The sequence below is a fragment of the Peromyscus californicus genome, unplaced genomic scaffold (genome assembly GCF_007827085.1).
Source record: "Peromyscus californicus insignis strain IS unplaced genomic scaffold, ASM782708v3 Scaffold_17__1_contigs__length_78620276, whole genome shotgun sequence".
Classification (NCBI taxonomy): domain Eukaryota; kingdom Metazoa; phylum Chordata; class Mammalia; order Rodentia; family Cricetidae; genus Peromyscus; species Peromyscus californicus.
This window is the reverse complement of record NW_026294469.1, coordinates 56,055,060-56,069,462: the sequence shown is the minus strand read 5'-3', so window position 1 is coordinate 56,069,462 and position 14,403 is coordinate 56,055,060. Positions and strand designations below refer to the sequence as shown.

The 14,403-nt window shown below is 46.0% G+C and overlaps 1 protein-coding gene across 5 annotated transcripts in view; it reads left to right on the top strand.

The window, feature by feature from the left end:
- The window catches only part of Spire1 (spire type actin nucleation factor 1), a 125,538-nt gene extending 121,271 nt beyond the window's left edge, over window positions 1–4,267 (top strand). For all 5 annotated transcript variants that reach the window (XM_052742381.1, XM_052742380.1, XM_052742382.1 and 2 more), the window contains one exon: window positions 1,235–4,267. In XM_052742381.1, coding sequence (XP_052598341.1) covers window positions 1,235–1,493 — 259 coding nt within the window. In that variant the 3' untranslated portion in view covers window positions 1,494–4,267. The remainder of the gene's footprint in view (window positions 1–1,234) is intronic.
- The last annotated feature ends 10,136 nt before the right edge of the window (window positions 4,268–14,403 follow it).

Here is a 14,403-nt window from a genome sequence, read left to right as displayed (position 1 = left end):
GATGTTAGCAACGTGTATTTATATGTCATTTAGGTGTTTAAAACGACAGTCCATGCCAGGTGGTGGAGGTGCATGCCTTTAATCCCAGCACTCAGGAGGCAGAGGCAGGCAGATCTTTGTGAGTTCAAGGCCAGCCTGGTCTACAGAACAAGTTCCAGGACAGACAGGACTATTATATAGAGAGACCTTGTCTCAGAAAACAAAAAAACAAACAAACCACAGTCTATGATATGGTAATCAAGAAAATACCTGGACACCCTATTTTCCAAAAATTCTACAGGAGATGAAAATTTCCAGTTACCTCATTTTCCTTGTTTCTTGTTTGTTTGTTTGTTTGTTGTGGTGCTGGGGTTGAACCCAGGGCCTTCACATGCTGGGCACGTATACTACCATTGAACAGCTAAGCAGCTCCCTAGCCACAGTATTGGGTTTTGCTGTTGGCTTTGTTTTGGTTTTGAGTGTTTATGTGTGTGGGCACAGAGTGTGCATTTAAAGGCCAGAAGTTGACGTTCAGTTTCTTCCTCAGTCACTCTCCATCTCATATATTGAGACTGGATCTGAACTTGGAGCTCCCTCTAACTGGCCACTTGCTGCCGGGTCTTCTGACTCAGCCTCCTGAGTGCTAGGATTATGGGCTAACCCCCAGCCCACTTGGCTTTCACATGGGTGCTGGGTATCAGCACTCCTGTCTTCACATTTGCAGGGCAAGAGCTTTTACCTGCTGGCCATTTCCCAGCTCCAGTGTTACTTCTTTTGATTTTTTAATTACTTTATTAGTTTATGCATATGGGTGTTTTGCTTGCATGTAAATCTGTCAACTACTTATGTGCCTGGTACCTGTGGAGCCCAGAAGAGGCCTTCAGATCCCATGTGTCTAGAGCTTCCTGTGGGTTCAGGGAATTAGACTCAGGTCCCGCAGAAGAGCAATTCCAATTCCACCCCACCCCACAGTAGTAGTGTTGTTGTTGTTGTTATTTTCTTTCTTTGTCTTCTTCCTTTTTCTTCTTTCTTCCTTCTTTCTTCTTTTCTTGAGACAGGGTTTTTCTGTGTAGCCCTGGCTGTCCTGGAACTCACTCTGTAGACCAGGCTGACCTTGAACTCAGAAATCCACCTGCCTCTTCCTTCCGAGTGCTGGGATTAAAAGTGTGCACCACCACCACCTGGCTCTCTTACCTGTTCTTAATATTGCAGTTGAACTATTATGAATACTAAATATTTTTAGTATTCCCCGCAGGTTTTCCTCAAAATCGAAGTCGATGGACAAATCAGATGAAGAACTCCAGTTCCCCAAAGAGTTCATGGAGGATTGGAGTACAATGGAGGTCTGTGTAGACTGCAAAAAGTTCATTTCTGAAATCATCAGCTCAAGCCGGCGCAGCCTGGTGTTGGCCAACAAAAGAGCCCGGTTGAAAAGGAAGACACAGTCTTTCTACATGTCCTCGGCAGGCCCCTCGGAGTACTGCCCCTCAGAAAGGACTATCAATGAGATCTGAGCCCTGTGCCTTCCCTTTGCTCTTGTGTCCAGAGGCGCTTCAGTGCATCCGTGCTGCAGGACTCTTCCCGGGGTCTGACCTGACAGGCTCCATCTGCAGCAGGGCAGGCTTGTGCTGCACCTGTGGCACAGACAGACTCAAGGCTGTGTTCAGATCGCTCGATGGTACGAGGCAGGTCAGCCAGTTGCTCATTTGCACTCAGAAAGCCTAAAACTTGATTGATTTTGTGTATGTGAATAGGGAAGCCAGAAACTTCCTGAGTTCAGTTTCTCAATGTTCTTCAGATAATTTCCTAAGGCAAAAAGCTGCTTGTGTGTGAAGTCAGTCTGACAGAGTGTTGATGTTAGCACAGTTGTAAGCAGTAAGTCATATTGGCATTCCACTTGACAGTGTTCCTATCCATGTATATAACGGTCCAAAGCCCTGCCACACACCGGCTCCCTGGGGTGGGCCAGGTTGGCTATTGTCTCACAGCACAAACCTTGAAGGCCTTGCTGATAATTCTCCTACTTTGGGGCTCTGGCTGCATCCAGTGCAGAACATCCAAGTGGGCCGGACAGGTAGCCGCTTCCCTGAGTTGCCTGGTCTGCCCAGGCACCATGCCTCACTGTCCCTGAGCTGCTTACAGGGCCCTCATTCCCTGTTGTGAATGTATATGGTTCTGGAAAGTTTTATAACACACGTTTAAGAATTAAAATTTTGTGGACGTTTGAGGAAAAAGGAAGACTAAAATTTTGTCAAGCAGCTAAATGTGTTTTGATAAACTGTGACAGGCTGTGACCGCAGAGGGTGCCACAGAAAAGAGCTACATCTCATACGGTTTTAGCAACATTTTCCATAACTTTCTAGTGTGGCCATTGTGACTAAATTAACCACAGTTTGGTACCTGAGTCTCAAACTGAAGTTTATTTTTATAAATGAATTTTAAAAGAAAAATCCTGGCTGTTTAAATTTTCAAGAAAATTAACCTGCTGCCGTGCATAACTTTTGGATGCTTTTTGCACTAGTTGTCTTGTAAATGTTCCTAAGTTTCTGACAAAGGGCAGTTGGCAGGTAGTGTTATGCACCTGAAATTCCTCAGTTCCTGTGACACATGCCATGGGCTGTCCCTCATTTCCATATGCTTAGAAATAACCAGTCAGTCAGATTGCCACTAATGGTTGGAAAATCAGTTATGGCACATGCACAGTAATTCCTGAAAGCTATTAAAAAGCACTCTCACACACCACTGATGACAGCTCCATTTAATGATGAAAGGCATGACAGTTGCATTTCATACCAACATCAAGATAAAGTAACATTGCCACATTAAATTGACAGTGACACCTCAGAAATGCTCCAGTAGTCATTTCTAATGCATTGAAATTTATAGTTTAGTAAATGGCTTTAAATTACTTATACTGACGAAATAAACTTTACCAATTGACTAAAGTAATGCATGTTAGTAGTTCCTCTGTACTGCATGTAGAAGTGGGCCACCAGAAAACCCTTACCAACTACATTCCGGCTGTGTTTAAGACTTGTTTAAGAGCTGTAAAAGCTGTATTGTGTAAATCCCAGTTACACAGTTTCCCCTGAGACCATCTGAACTTTACACTGCTCTTAAAATTTTTAAGTTCTAAAACCAGAACAAAACAAGCCTGACCTCCTGGAAGGGAGCACGGCAGAAGGAATGGAGGTCCTTGTGTAGGTTTATAAGCATGCGTCTAGGGTAACATGCTTCTGTAAAACGGTGACTAATTACTGTCTGACTTCCCACAGAAGACACTGAGCCACACCCCCAAGTGAAAATTTCATTCCCATTCACAAATCAATGACCTAGTAAACCTCATGGATTTGACCTCATTCCTTCAGGCTTATAGTACTGTGCATAGTGATTTGGGCATTGTGGACACTTTTACTAGAGCATCAGGATGTAAATCTTTCAGCACATTTGCCAAGTGTGTTAAAGAGTTCAAGTATATGCCATGCTCAGTAAAACAACCTACAAGAAGGGGTGGAAAAATGGCACATGACATGGTGGAAATGGTAGAATAAAACTACTGTTGTTCGAGGAACACCAAAACAGATGTGTGTGTTTAACTCCTCCTTGGCTACAGGACAGACTTTCTTCCCCAGCACTCATAATAAGCTAGGATTCCATAGGCTAAGCACTCCAGAGCTGGCTCAGCTTGTGCGGCTTGCTTTAGAAGTCCTGGCTGACAGTGGTCAGCTTCCTGTCCCCAGTAACCTCCATCTGCAGGCCCTTTGTCCTGCTTCCTTCCCTGCTGTGCTGCTGTTCCAGTTCACAGTTGTTATGCCTGACCCCAGAGTATGATGCCTCTCCTGAACACATCTGGATATGGTCCCTTCCTGACCCCTCCAGGCATGAGCACCAGTTCCCATAGACCATGAGGTCAGAGTATGTAAAAATGCTTGTAAATATTGTAACATATTCATTAATATTTGAAAGACATTTGTTATCGGCAGTGGGAATTAATTCTCTCAAGAAAAGTAAAAATTAAATAATTGATTTGTACATTGACTTAATTACTAGATTTCAAGTCTCAGCCCTTTCAAATTAAACCAGAAAGTTGTTATTGCAGTAGTTCTAAAAATGATCTGTGTTGAAGAAATGTGTGGTTAGTACCATGAACTCAACACTATGAAGTTTGTAAGGTTTTTATTTTTCTAACTACTAATAGAGGGCTGGAGTTTAGGTGAATATAGGAATCATGAAAGTTTTAAATTACATTGCTATTTGTTAAAATAAAACAAAAAATTTACACATTGAAGGACCATGAAGAAATGTGTACTGGTCTGTGTACTGACTGGTCTCTGACCTGGCTTCCCTTCCCATGTGTGTAAGCAAAGTATTGCTGACAGTCCAAGATAAACGACAGTGCTAAATGTGTTCCACAAGGTGTGATGCCACATACCTTTAATCCCAGCATTCCAGAGGCAGAAGCAGAAAATCTCTGTTATTGCAGGACTAGCCTGGTCTACACAGTGAGACTTTCTCCTCCTCCTCATTTTTATTCTTATTCTTCTCCTTCTTCCTCCTCTTCCTCCTCCTCCTTGGCATTTTATTTTAAAACTTATATAGGGGAAAAATAAAATGGTTTTCATCATACCTTCTCTATTGAGTTCCTGTTGTAAAATGGTGATGTCTTCCAGGAACTAACTAGCTGTTAGAAATCATGCAGGTTATAAAGCTTGCAGCAGCAATTTACAAACACTTTAAAAATACAGTCCCCAAGGACCATGTAAGAAAACTAAAAACAGTTCTGCCCTCAGTGACTACTGTTAGGCAGCAGGTGACTAGAGGGGTAATTGCCAGGTATGGTGGAACACATCTGTGGTCCCAGCATTTGGGAAGTGGAGACAGGAGGATCATGGGTCTAAAGTTTGCCTGGGCAGCTTGGCCTTGCCATACAGCAGCCTTGGCCCTGCCGCTTCCCTTAACTGTAAGCATCCACTTGCTCAGACATGGCTTTTCCCCCATCTGCCCCAGAGAAAGGGGAGGGAAGGGAGAGTGTGTATGCATGAGGAGGTCTCAGCTGTCATCGCCGAGAATGTTCACGTGTCCTTCGAGAAAAGGTGGTGGTTCTGAATTGACCAGTTAGACTAGGCTCATTTTCCTTGAGTTTGTATACTTCCTGCTGTTTCTGTTATTGTTGATATCAAGCTGTATTCTTTTTTTTTTGTCTTTTTTTTTTTTTTTTTTTTTTTAGAGCTGAGGATCAAACCCAGGGCCTTGGGCTTGCTAGGCAAGAGCTCTACCACTGAGCTAAATCCCCAACCCCTCAAGCTTTATTCTTAACATAGATACAGGATGTTATTTAAATTTCCTTATATTTTTGAGACTTGCTTTGTGTCCTAGTATGTGGTCAGTTTTGGAGAAAGTTCCATGAGCTGCTGAGAAGAATGTAGATTATTTACTCTTAGGGTGGAATGTTCTGTAGATGTCTGTTAGGTCCATTTGATTTATGACATAAATGCCATCTTTTCTTTGTTTAATTTTTGTCTTGATGACCTGTGTGTTGGCAAGAGTGGAGTATTAAAGTTACACACTTACCTGTGTGTGAGGGTCCATATGCTATTTGAGCTGTAGTAGTGCTTCTTTTTGGGGGGTGGGGTGGGAGTTCGAGACAGGTTTTCTCTGTGTAGTTTTGGTGCCTGTCCTGGATCTCGCTCTGTAGACCAGGCTGGCCTTGAACTCACAGAGATCCACCTGGCTCTGCCTCCTGAGTGCTGGGATTAAGGGCGTGCGCCACCACTGCCCGGCGGATCCTGTTTTCTAATCCAGTCTGCTAGTCTGTGTCTTCTTTTTTTTTTTTTTTTTTTTTTTTTGGTTTTTCGAGACAGGGTTTCTCTGTGTAGCTTTGCGCCTTTCCTGGGACTCACTTGGTAGCCCAGGCTGGCCTCGAACTCACAGAGATCCGCCTGGCTCTGCCTCCCGAGTGCTGGGATTAAAGGCGTGCGCCACCACCGCCCGGCCTGTGTCTTCTTATTGTGAAATTGAGACTATGAACAGTTTTGGGTAGTGTGTATTGATTCCTGTTATTTTGTTATGGATTTGGTTTTTCCCCCTTTTGATTTCTGTTCTGGGATTATGTTTCTTTTGTCTTCTTGGGTGTAGTTAACCACTTCAGATTGAAGTTTTCCTTCTAGTGCCTTCTATAAAGCTACACTGGTAGATAGAAATCACTTAAGTTTGATTTTATTTTGGAATGTTTTTCTTTCCTTATCAGTTGTGGTTGACAGTTTTGCTGGGTATAGTAGGCTGGCCTGGCATCTGTGGTCTCTTCTCAATTTGTGGAACATGCATCTAGGCCCTTCTGGCTTTCAGTCTCTTCATGGAAAAATCAGGTTCACTGGGCAGTGGTGGCACCTTTAACCCCAGCACTCAGCAGATAGAGGCAGGCAGACCTCTGTGAGTTTGAGGTCAGCCTGGTCTACAGAGTGAGTTCCAGGACAGCCAGAGCTACACAGAGAAACCCTGTATTGGAAGAGGGGGGGGAGGGAGGGAGGGAAAGGAAAGGAGAGGAAAAGAGAAAAAAAAATCAGGTATTATTTTAAGGGACCTGCCTTTATATGTTACTTGGTCTTTTCCCCTTATACCTTTTAATATTATTTCTTGTTCTGTACATTTAGTGCTTTGATTATTATGTATCATGGAGAATTTCTTTTCTGCTCCTGTTTGGTGTTGAGTATGCTTCTTGTACCTTGATAGGCACCTCTTTTAGACTGGGGCATTCTTTCCCCCACCCACCCACCATTTGGTTTTTTGAGATAGGGTCTCTACATAGCATAGCCCTGGCTATCCTGGGACTCACTATGTAGACCAGGCTGGTCTGGAACTCACAAAGATCCACCTGCCACTGCCACCTAAAGGCATGTGCCACCCCTGGCCAAATGGAGAAATTTTCTTCTGTAATTTTGTTACGAATATTTTCTGTGCCTTTGACCTGGAGTTTTTTCTTCTTCCTCTATCCCTATTATTCACAGGTTTAGCCTTTTCATAGTGTTCCAGATTTCCTTGTTTTTTGCCAGATTTTTTTCTTAATTTAAGGTTTGTTTGTTTTTTTGTTTATTATGTACACAGTGTTCTGCCTGTATGCATGCCTGCAGACCAGAAGAGGGCACCAGATCTCATTACAGATGGTTGTGAGCCACCATGTGGGTGCTGGGAATTGAACTCAACCTCTGGAAGAGCAGCCAGTGTTCTTAACCGCCGAGCCATCTCTGCAGCCCGGTGGTTTTCTTTGACTGAGCTCTTCATTTCTTCTACCTTTGTCTTCAGCACCTGAGATTTTTCTCTTCCCTGTCTGTCTTGACTGTTAGTGTTTGTGGTTTACACTAGGACCCTAGGCATGTGAAGATGTGCTGTGCCAGGTGCTTCTTGGTGGATATCTGGTCTTGCCTTTGTTGGGGCGGGGGAGCATTCTGTTCTTTTGTTGCTGCACCCCACTGGATCCTAGGCATGTGGGGTGGCTCTGCAGGGAACACAAAGGAAAGGAGATGGGGTAGGAGGAACGGCTGAGAGGGGCATTGGGAAAGAGCTAGCGGACCAGGGTCCACACCAAGAGGCAGAGTCCCCAGGGCATGGAGATGGGGTGGGAAGGGGTGCTCCTGAGGCAGGCTACAACAGGGGGAAAAGTACACCTAGAGAGACCATAATGAAAGCTGTTTGTTGAGGCACGACCTCATGCAGCCCAGGCTGGCCTTGAATTTCTGATTCTCCTGCCTCTACTTCCCCACGTGTTCGGATCACAGGGAGGCACCACCAAGGCCCAGCTCTTTGTGTGCAAAGTACTTCATCTGAATCTCTGGAAAGATTCATCATAGACTGCTCACATACACAGGTGACAATTTAAAACAAAATTGATCCACACAATGTAATTCTCAAGGAACTGATGATGTTAACTTATGGTGCCCTGAGTGGCATAGAACAAAGCCAGCTCTGTGCCGCGTGGAGGCAGCTCAGAGGGAGAGCAAGTGCTGTCTGCCGGCCACATCACTGTTGGTGCCTGGACCTCAGCCTGGACTTGTACTGTCCTCAGAAAAGAGTAAGGAACCTCTCTAAAATAAAAGCAAATGGGCCGAGCGGCAGTGGCACACACCTTTAATCCCAGCACTCGGGAGGCAGAGCCAGGAAGATCTCTGTGAGTTCGAGGTCAGCCTGGTCTACAGAGTGAGATCCAGGACAGGCACCAAAACTACACAGAGAAACCCTGTCTCAAAAAAAACAAAAAAATAAAAATAAATGGAATTAAACTTCCCTAAAGGCTCTCTAGTCAGGAAAGGTCAAGACAGGATTATTTGGGAAAACTTACAGTGAATGGAGCAGTGTGAAAGGGAGGCCAGTTGGAAGGTGACATGGGAGCCATCTGTGGCTGTGTAACAAATTACCTAAAAACCATCTCGAAATTATGAGCCTTTATTATAGCAAAAGTTTGTGGGTTCAGCAGCAGCGTGGGACCACGTGTCCATGCAGAGTGGCATCAGAGATGCCAGTGGACATCATTACTTGAAGGCTGGACTGGGGGCAACTCTGCTTCCAATGTGGCTCCTCACACAGCTGAGTGCCCTAGGGACCCGCTGGGCTCCTCGGTGACCTTACCATATGACAGACTGAGTCACAGGCCCCCTCAATACATGCTATTATGGGACTGAGTGCAGTGGCCTGTATGGATGCAGACAGCAGAGCTTAGGAGAGGTCATGGGGCACAGCCTCCTGGGACCATCATGGAAGTGATAGTTCAGCGTAGACTGGGACGGTAAGAATGTGAAACAAAAATGGATCTGAGGCCTTCCAAGGGAAGGTTTCCCTGTCTGAAGGGCTGCACAGAAGCTCAGAGGAAAAAGCCATAGTGGGATTTTGTGTTGGCAGATGGAAGCAGAACTCCGTATTGATGAGGAGGGGAAAGCTGTCTGGTGAAACAAATTTGGTTAATTTACAATGATTGAACACAGTGGGATCCTTACAAAACAGGACAGCAAAGGGCCAGATGGGAAGTGTTCCAGGTTTCGTGGGCCTCGGCATCTCAGATAGCCTGGAGTTGAGAGATTTTTTTTTTTCTTCACACCCTCTGAAAATAGCAAAACTATTTCTCGCAGCAAGCTTGGCTTGCCAGCCCCTGCCCTGGTAAAGTGTGCTATAACCAGCAGCCAGCACAGAACTTGAAAAGAGGCTGGAGACCCAAATGGGTTCTACTAAGTGCTAATTACTACTTGATAGTTTCAGTTGATGGCTCTTACTAATGGCTTAGAAGTTGACAAAAACTGAAAATACCCTCCCGGAATAAGTGAACTCCATCACTGCAACCTTGCATTCTCAAGCCCAGCCTCTCAGCACCAGCAGCATCGTGGACCAGTACTCAGAGCCATGCCCAGGGGCCCGTGCTCTGCTCTGATGTTCACAGCCCTTTGGAGTGGGTATTTGTGCCCATGTTTCTTGCATGTTCAGCAGGCGCATGCCCACCTAAGTTTTCTCAGATCCCTGTAAAGACCAGACACTTGGCTCTTGCAGGGCACCTCTTCCCTAACTACCTCAAGTTCCCAGCACAATCCAGTTTCAAATTGGGGGTTGGGGGGGGGGACACCAAGGTTCTAACAGAACATAGAGAATTGTTTTGAGCCTGGGGGTGTGGCTCAGTGAGAGCACACCAAAGAAAAAGCGTTTCCATAAGCTCAGCCCATAGGTCGGAGAGGAAATGGCAGAGACAGGATATAGCAAGCTCCCATATCAGAGCACTCGGGCCACCAGAATGTGGTTGAGTACAAATACAAAGGCAAATACCTTCAGAGACCAAAACCCACTGGCACAAATAGGTAAGTAGACACTGTGTGTGTGTGTGTGTGTGTTTTCAAGATTTGTATTTATTTTTATTTTGTGTGAATGGATGTTTGCCTACACGTATGTGTACCGCATGTGTGCCTGGTGCCTAAGAGCCAGAGGAGGGCATCAGATCCTTGGAACTGGAGTTACAGATGGTTAGTAGCCATCACATAGGTGCTAGAAACGGTGATCTTCTGCTCTTAAGAGCTGGTTCCGGACTGGAGAGATAGCTCAGAGGTTAAGAGCACTGGCTGCTCTTCCAGAGGTCTTGAGTTCAATTCCCAGCAACCACATGGTGTCTCACAACCATCTATAATGGGATCCAATGCCCTAGTCTGGTATGCAGGCATACATGTAGACAGAGCACTCATATACATAAAAAAAAAAAGAGCTGGGTCATCTCTCCAGTCCTATAGATAGGATTTTACTATTGATTCCTAAGCCAGGTGGGTAGAGAAGCTTTTAGAATTAATCCTAGTGATTCTCTACAAGGAAGCCTGGCTGCAGAGAGCATCCCTTTTACAGGGTACAGGAAACCCAACTTGTAAGAGGGAACACCCATCTTCCCTTGAATACCATTCTAGTGATGTGTGGCAAACATGAAGAGTGACAGTACCAAGTTACCCACGATGCTTAACTCCTTACTTGCCAAACACTCAGTGATAGAACCTGGAAACTCATTATTCCTTAAACAACACACTATAATAACTATTTGTATTGCATGCTAAATTAAGTATTATATCACTTAAAAAGTCCTAAAAATAAAAACGTTGCAGGTTCACTGAAAAAACTCTGAGATGAATTGTCTTAGAAGAATTTCATGAGGACAAGTTACAGTGCCATGGACACAGGCAGCCACGGTGAGGCCCTGAAGGAGAGGAGCAAGCCATTGGGCCCAAAGACGAGTTTCACTGGGAAAGGTAGCCATCAAGGGTCCTGAAGGGGAAGAGCTGTCAATCCCCTCCAGTCCCAAGAATATCAGCAGATATTCTTGCCACTGGAAGCATGAGTCTTACAGGGAGACAGCCTTCAATTCTGAAATAACAAATGGAATGCCCTCCCGTTCCTACAGGTTCTGAATCTAGAAAGGGGATGTGGATGCTCTCCCTTATGGGTTTCTAGACAGAGAATGCCTTATCTTAGGGGTTTCTAGATCAAGGATTGGGGGAGCTCCACACAACATGAGGTAGCCTCCAAGCCCAGGAATCAACGGTGGGAAAGCATTAGATAAGTTATGACGAGTGGCTGTCTTGGGCCTGCAGATAGGGTGGGTGGGCTTGTTCACAGTTGTGGGGGGCGAACAGCTCTGGAAGAATGGTCAGGTCCTGGCATGGATCGCTTATCAACTCCACATGATGCCTGCCTGATTCCTGGAAGAGAGACAGCTAGAGGCTCTGTAATGAGACATGATTTAGCACACGGAGAAATTTCCAGAATACATACAAACACTCCCATTTCATGTGAAGGGCTTGAGAATCTGGAGGTCCCGCCACCCCTGAAGATGGTGTGGGACAAATGCATGTATAGAGCAAAGCCACACGCAACTGATATTAGCAAGGTAGCTCATGAGGTATTGTCACTAGTCTAGCTGAGAGTCTTTTTGCCCAACCTGGATAGGAACCATGGGCAGGCACCGAGCCCAGTAGCAGCTTTCCTTTCAATGGGAGCAGTAAGCAGCAAGCACAACCTTAGTGTCACCCTCCAATATTACAGTCACTGTACTAGCCTCAGGACCTTTAGCCTTACAAATGTTACAGTCCCCAGGTGGGCTTCGAGTGTAGGGCAAGCTCTGAACAACTGAATGCCCTGGCTCCTGTAGGCACTGCCAAGCCAGGGCTGTTTGAAATGGTTTGTACCAAACGATTTGGAATATCAAGTCTTCATGACTGAGTGGCGCTAGAGGCATCTGGGATTGGCCTGACAAGTGGCTATGACTAAGCCGAGCATGGCTTCCTGGGTTTCATGAACAGGCTGCTGGGCTTAGTGAGTGGGCTAGGAGACAAGTTCCTACACTTCCTCCCTGGTGGTGTAACATCATGTCTCATCAAGACTTCTCTCCGGGGCGGTGGAAGAAGTGACTCAGCAGACAAGGGCACTGGCTGTCCTTCCAGAGGACCAGAGTTCAGTTCCCAACACCCACACCGGGTGGCTCACAGCTGCCTGCAACTCCAGCTCCAGGGGATGTGGTTCAGTCCATCCGCTTCAACAGGCATCTGCACTCTTGTGACACATCCACCAATAAAAAACAAATCTATTTTAAATTAACAGCAATTTAGCGGCGGGGGAGATGGTTTAGACAGCAAAGTGCTAACCTGTACCAAGCGTGAGGACCTGAGTTCCGGTCCCCAGCACCCATGGAAAAAAGCCATGCAGAGTGGCTTGTGCCTGTAATTCTAGTGCAGAGGACACTGGGACAGGAGGACCCCAACCTTGTAAGCTAGCCAGTCTTGTCAAATCTGTGAGCTCCGAGTTTCAGTGAGAAACCCTATCTCAAAAGAGAAGGTGGTAGCTGGGTGTGGTAGCACAGGCTTTCCATCCCAGCACTCAGGTGGATCTCTATGAGTTGGAGGCCAACCTGGTCTACATGGGGTGTTCCAAGCCAGCCAAGACTACATAGTGAGTCTGTCTCAAAAATCCAAAATAAATAAGGTGGAGAGAGAGAAGGAAGACACCTGATGTAGGCCTCTGGCCTCCACATGTGCACACAAATGTAAGTTCATGTGTACACAGACATCAACATGCACACACACACACACACCACATACACAGGGGAAAATAAATTTTTAAAACTGCGCTTACTCCCATGTGTATGTGTGTTTGTGCGTGTGCCACTGGAAGAGAGAACACCCTGTAGTGGTCTGTTGTTCCTTCCACAATATGAGTTCCTGGTCCCCAGGCTTGGCAGCGAGTCTCCTCAGAGCCATCTCACTGGCCCAATAGCCAACAACTCTTCATAACTGTCCTTATCTTTCTGTTTCTCCTCTACAAGTTAATTGTTTGAACAATAAAGAAGAAATTTCTAATCATATTCCAACCGAAAATGAAACAGGTATTTTGAATTACTTGTTAGACAAATGGAGTTTACAATCCATGTCCTACATTCACACTAAGGCCGAGCTCATAGGAAGATGATGCTCTGGTAACCCGTGCATGTGGAATGGCTGGAACATTAGGAGGACACAAGCAGGCAGGAACAAGTGACCCCACAACTCAGGCGGGAGGTCACACACTGCCAGGGCCACTGTTTCTCAGCCATGTGCCCAGTTGATGCATCAGAACCACCAGCAAGCCAGTGCAGAATGAGGGGTGCTGTGGGACCACCTGAAGCCCAGACAGCTCTCTGGGGACAGCATGCTTTTTGAGAAACCAAGGGTCATGAGCACAGTCTATCCCAGCCACATTGGTCAAAAGGCACCACAAATGCTGTTGGCGGGTGAGAGTGTGGTACAAGGGAGCCTTTACCCTCAACATACTGAACAGGAGAAAGGATGGACTCTGGGGAAGTATAATCAACTTCCTAAAAGTAACAAAACAATCTTCCTACCAAGAAAGGAGCCCACCGGCACCCTTTCCTAGTGTGAGCTGACTGCAGACCTGGGGGACAGCCTCCATCCCCTGCATGGTCTCACACTCTCACGGCTGCAGCCCACATGTTCTCGAGTCTGCATTCTAGCACCACAGCGGTGGGCCTGGCCTAGCCTCCATCCCCTGCATGGTGTCTCACACTCTCACGGCTGCAGCCTACATGTTCTCCCAGTCTGCATTCAAGGGTCAGTGACTGAACTCCAAGGCCTCTCAACTCTGCCAAGATTATGCCAGCACTATGGCCTTCCTGGAAGCCCCTGTGACTTCCCGCACACACTGTATCTGTTTTGCGCCCCCATTTGGCTTCTAGTTTGTGTTTTCCCTGTGGGTTTTGTTACTTTGGGAATCTATGGAACTCTTCTGTGGAGCATCCTGGGATACCAGGCTGTCCTTTGAGCTGTCTCTTCCAAGAACGCGGGGTACTGACCGGCCGTGGAGTGGGATGTGTGACGCTGACACGATACTGTATTTTTAGAGCTGACTTTTGCCTGTTTTCTCAACTTGAAAATTAAGGTCTATGTATAACAACACTAGATCATAAAACATTTACTTTTATGCTGATGAAGTCCCAAAAGGAAGCGTTGTGGAATCCACTTCCAACCAAAGCTGAAGCTACAAACCGAACAGCTTTACACAGAACTTACATTAAAAGCGATGACTACACTCCCTTAAGTCGGTATCCACTCGAAACGAGTATTATATACTTCTCTTACTGATGTCACCAAATCCCCGTCAGAAAGCGACTTCAGGAAAGAAGGGTTCGACATAGTTCACAGGATGCAGCCCATCATGGCTGCACCAATCAGGAAGCAGGACAGGAACACCAGTACTCTGCTGACATTCTCCTGTTCCCCTTCTGTTAAGTCTGGGGCCCTTGCCCATGGGACAAACCGTGCTCCCACAGAGAGGGGAGGTGTCCTTTCTTCAGCCAAACCCCTCTAAAAATGCCCTCACAGACACACCCAAGAGCGTTCCTCCTTAATGCCCTAAGTGTTTCCTACT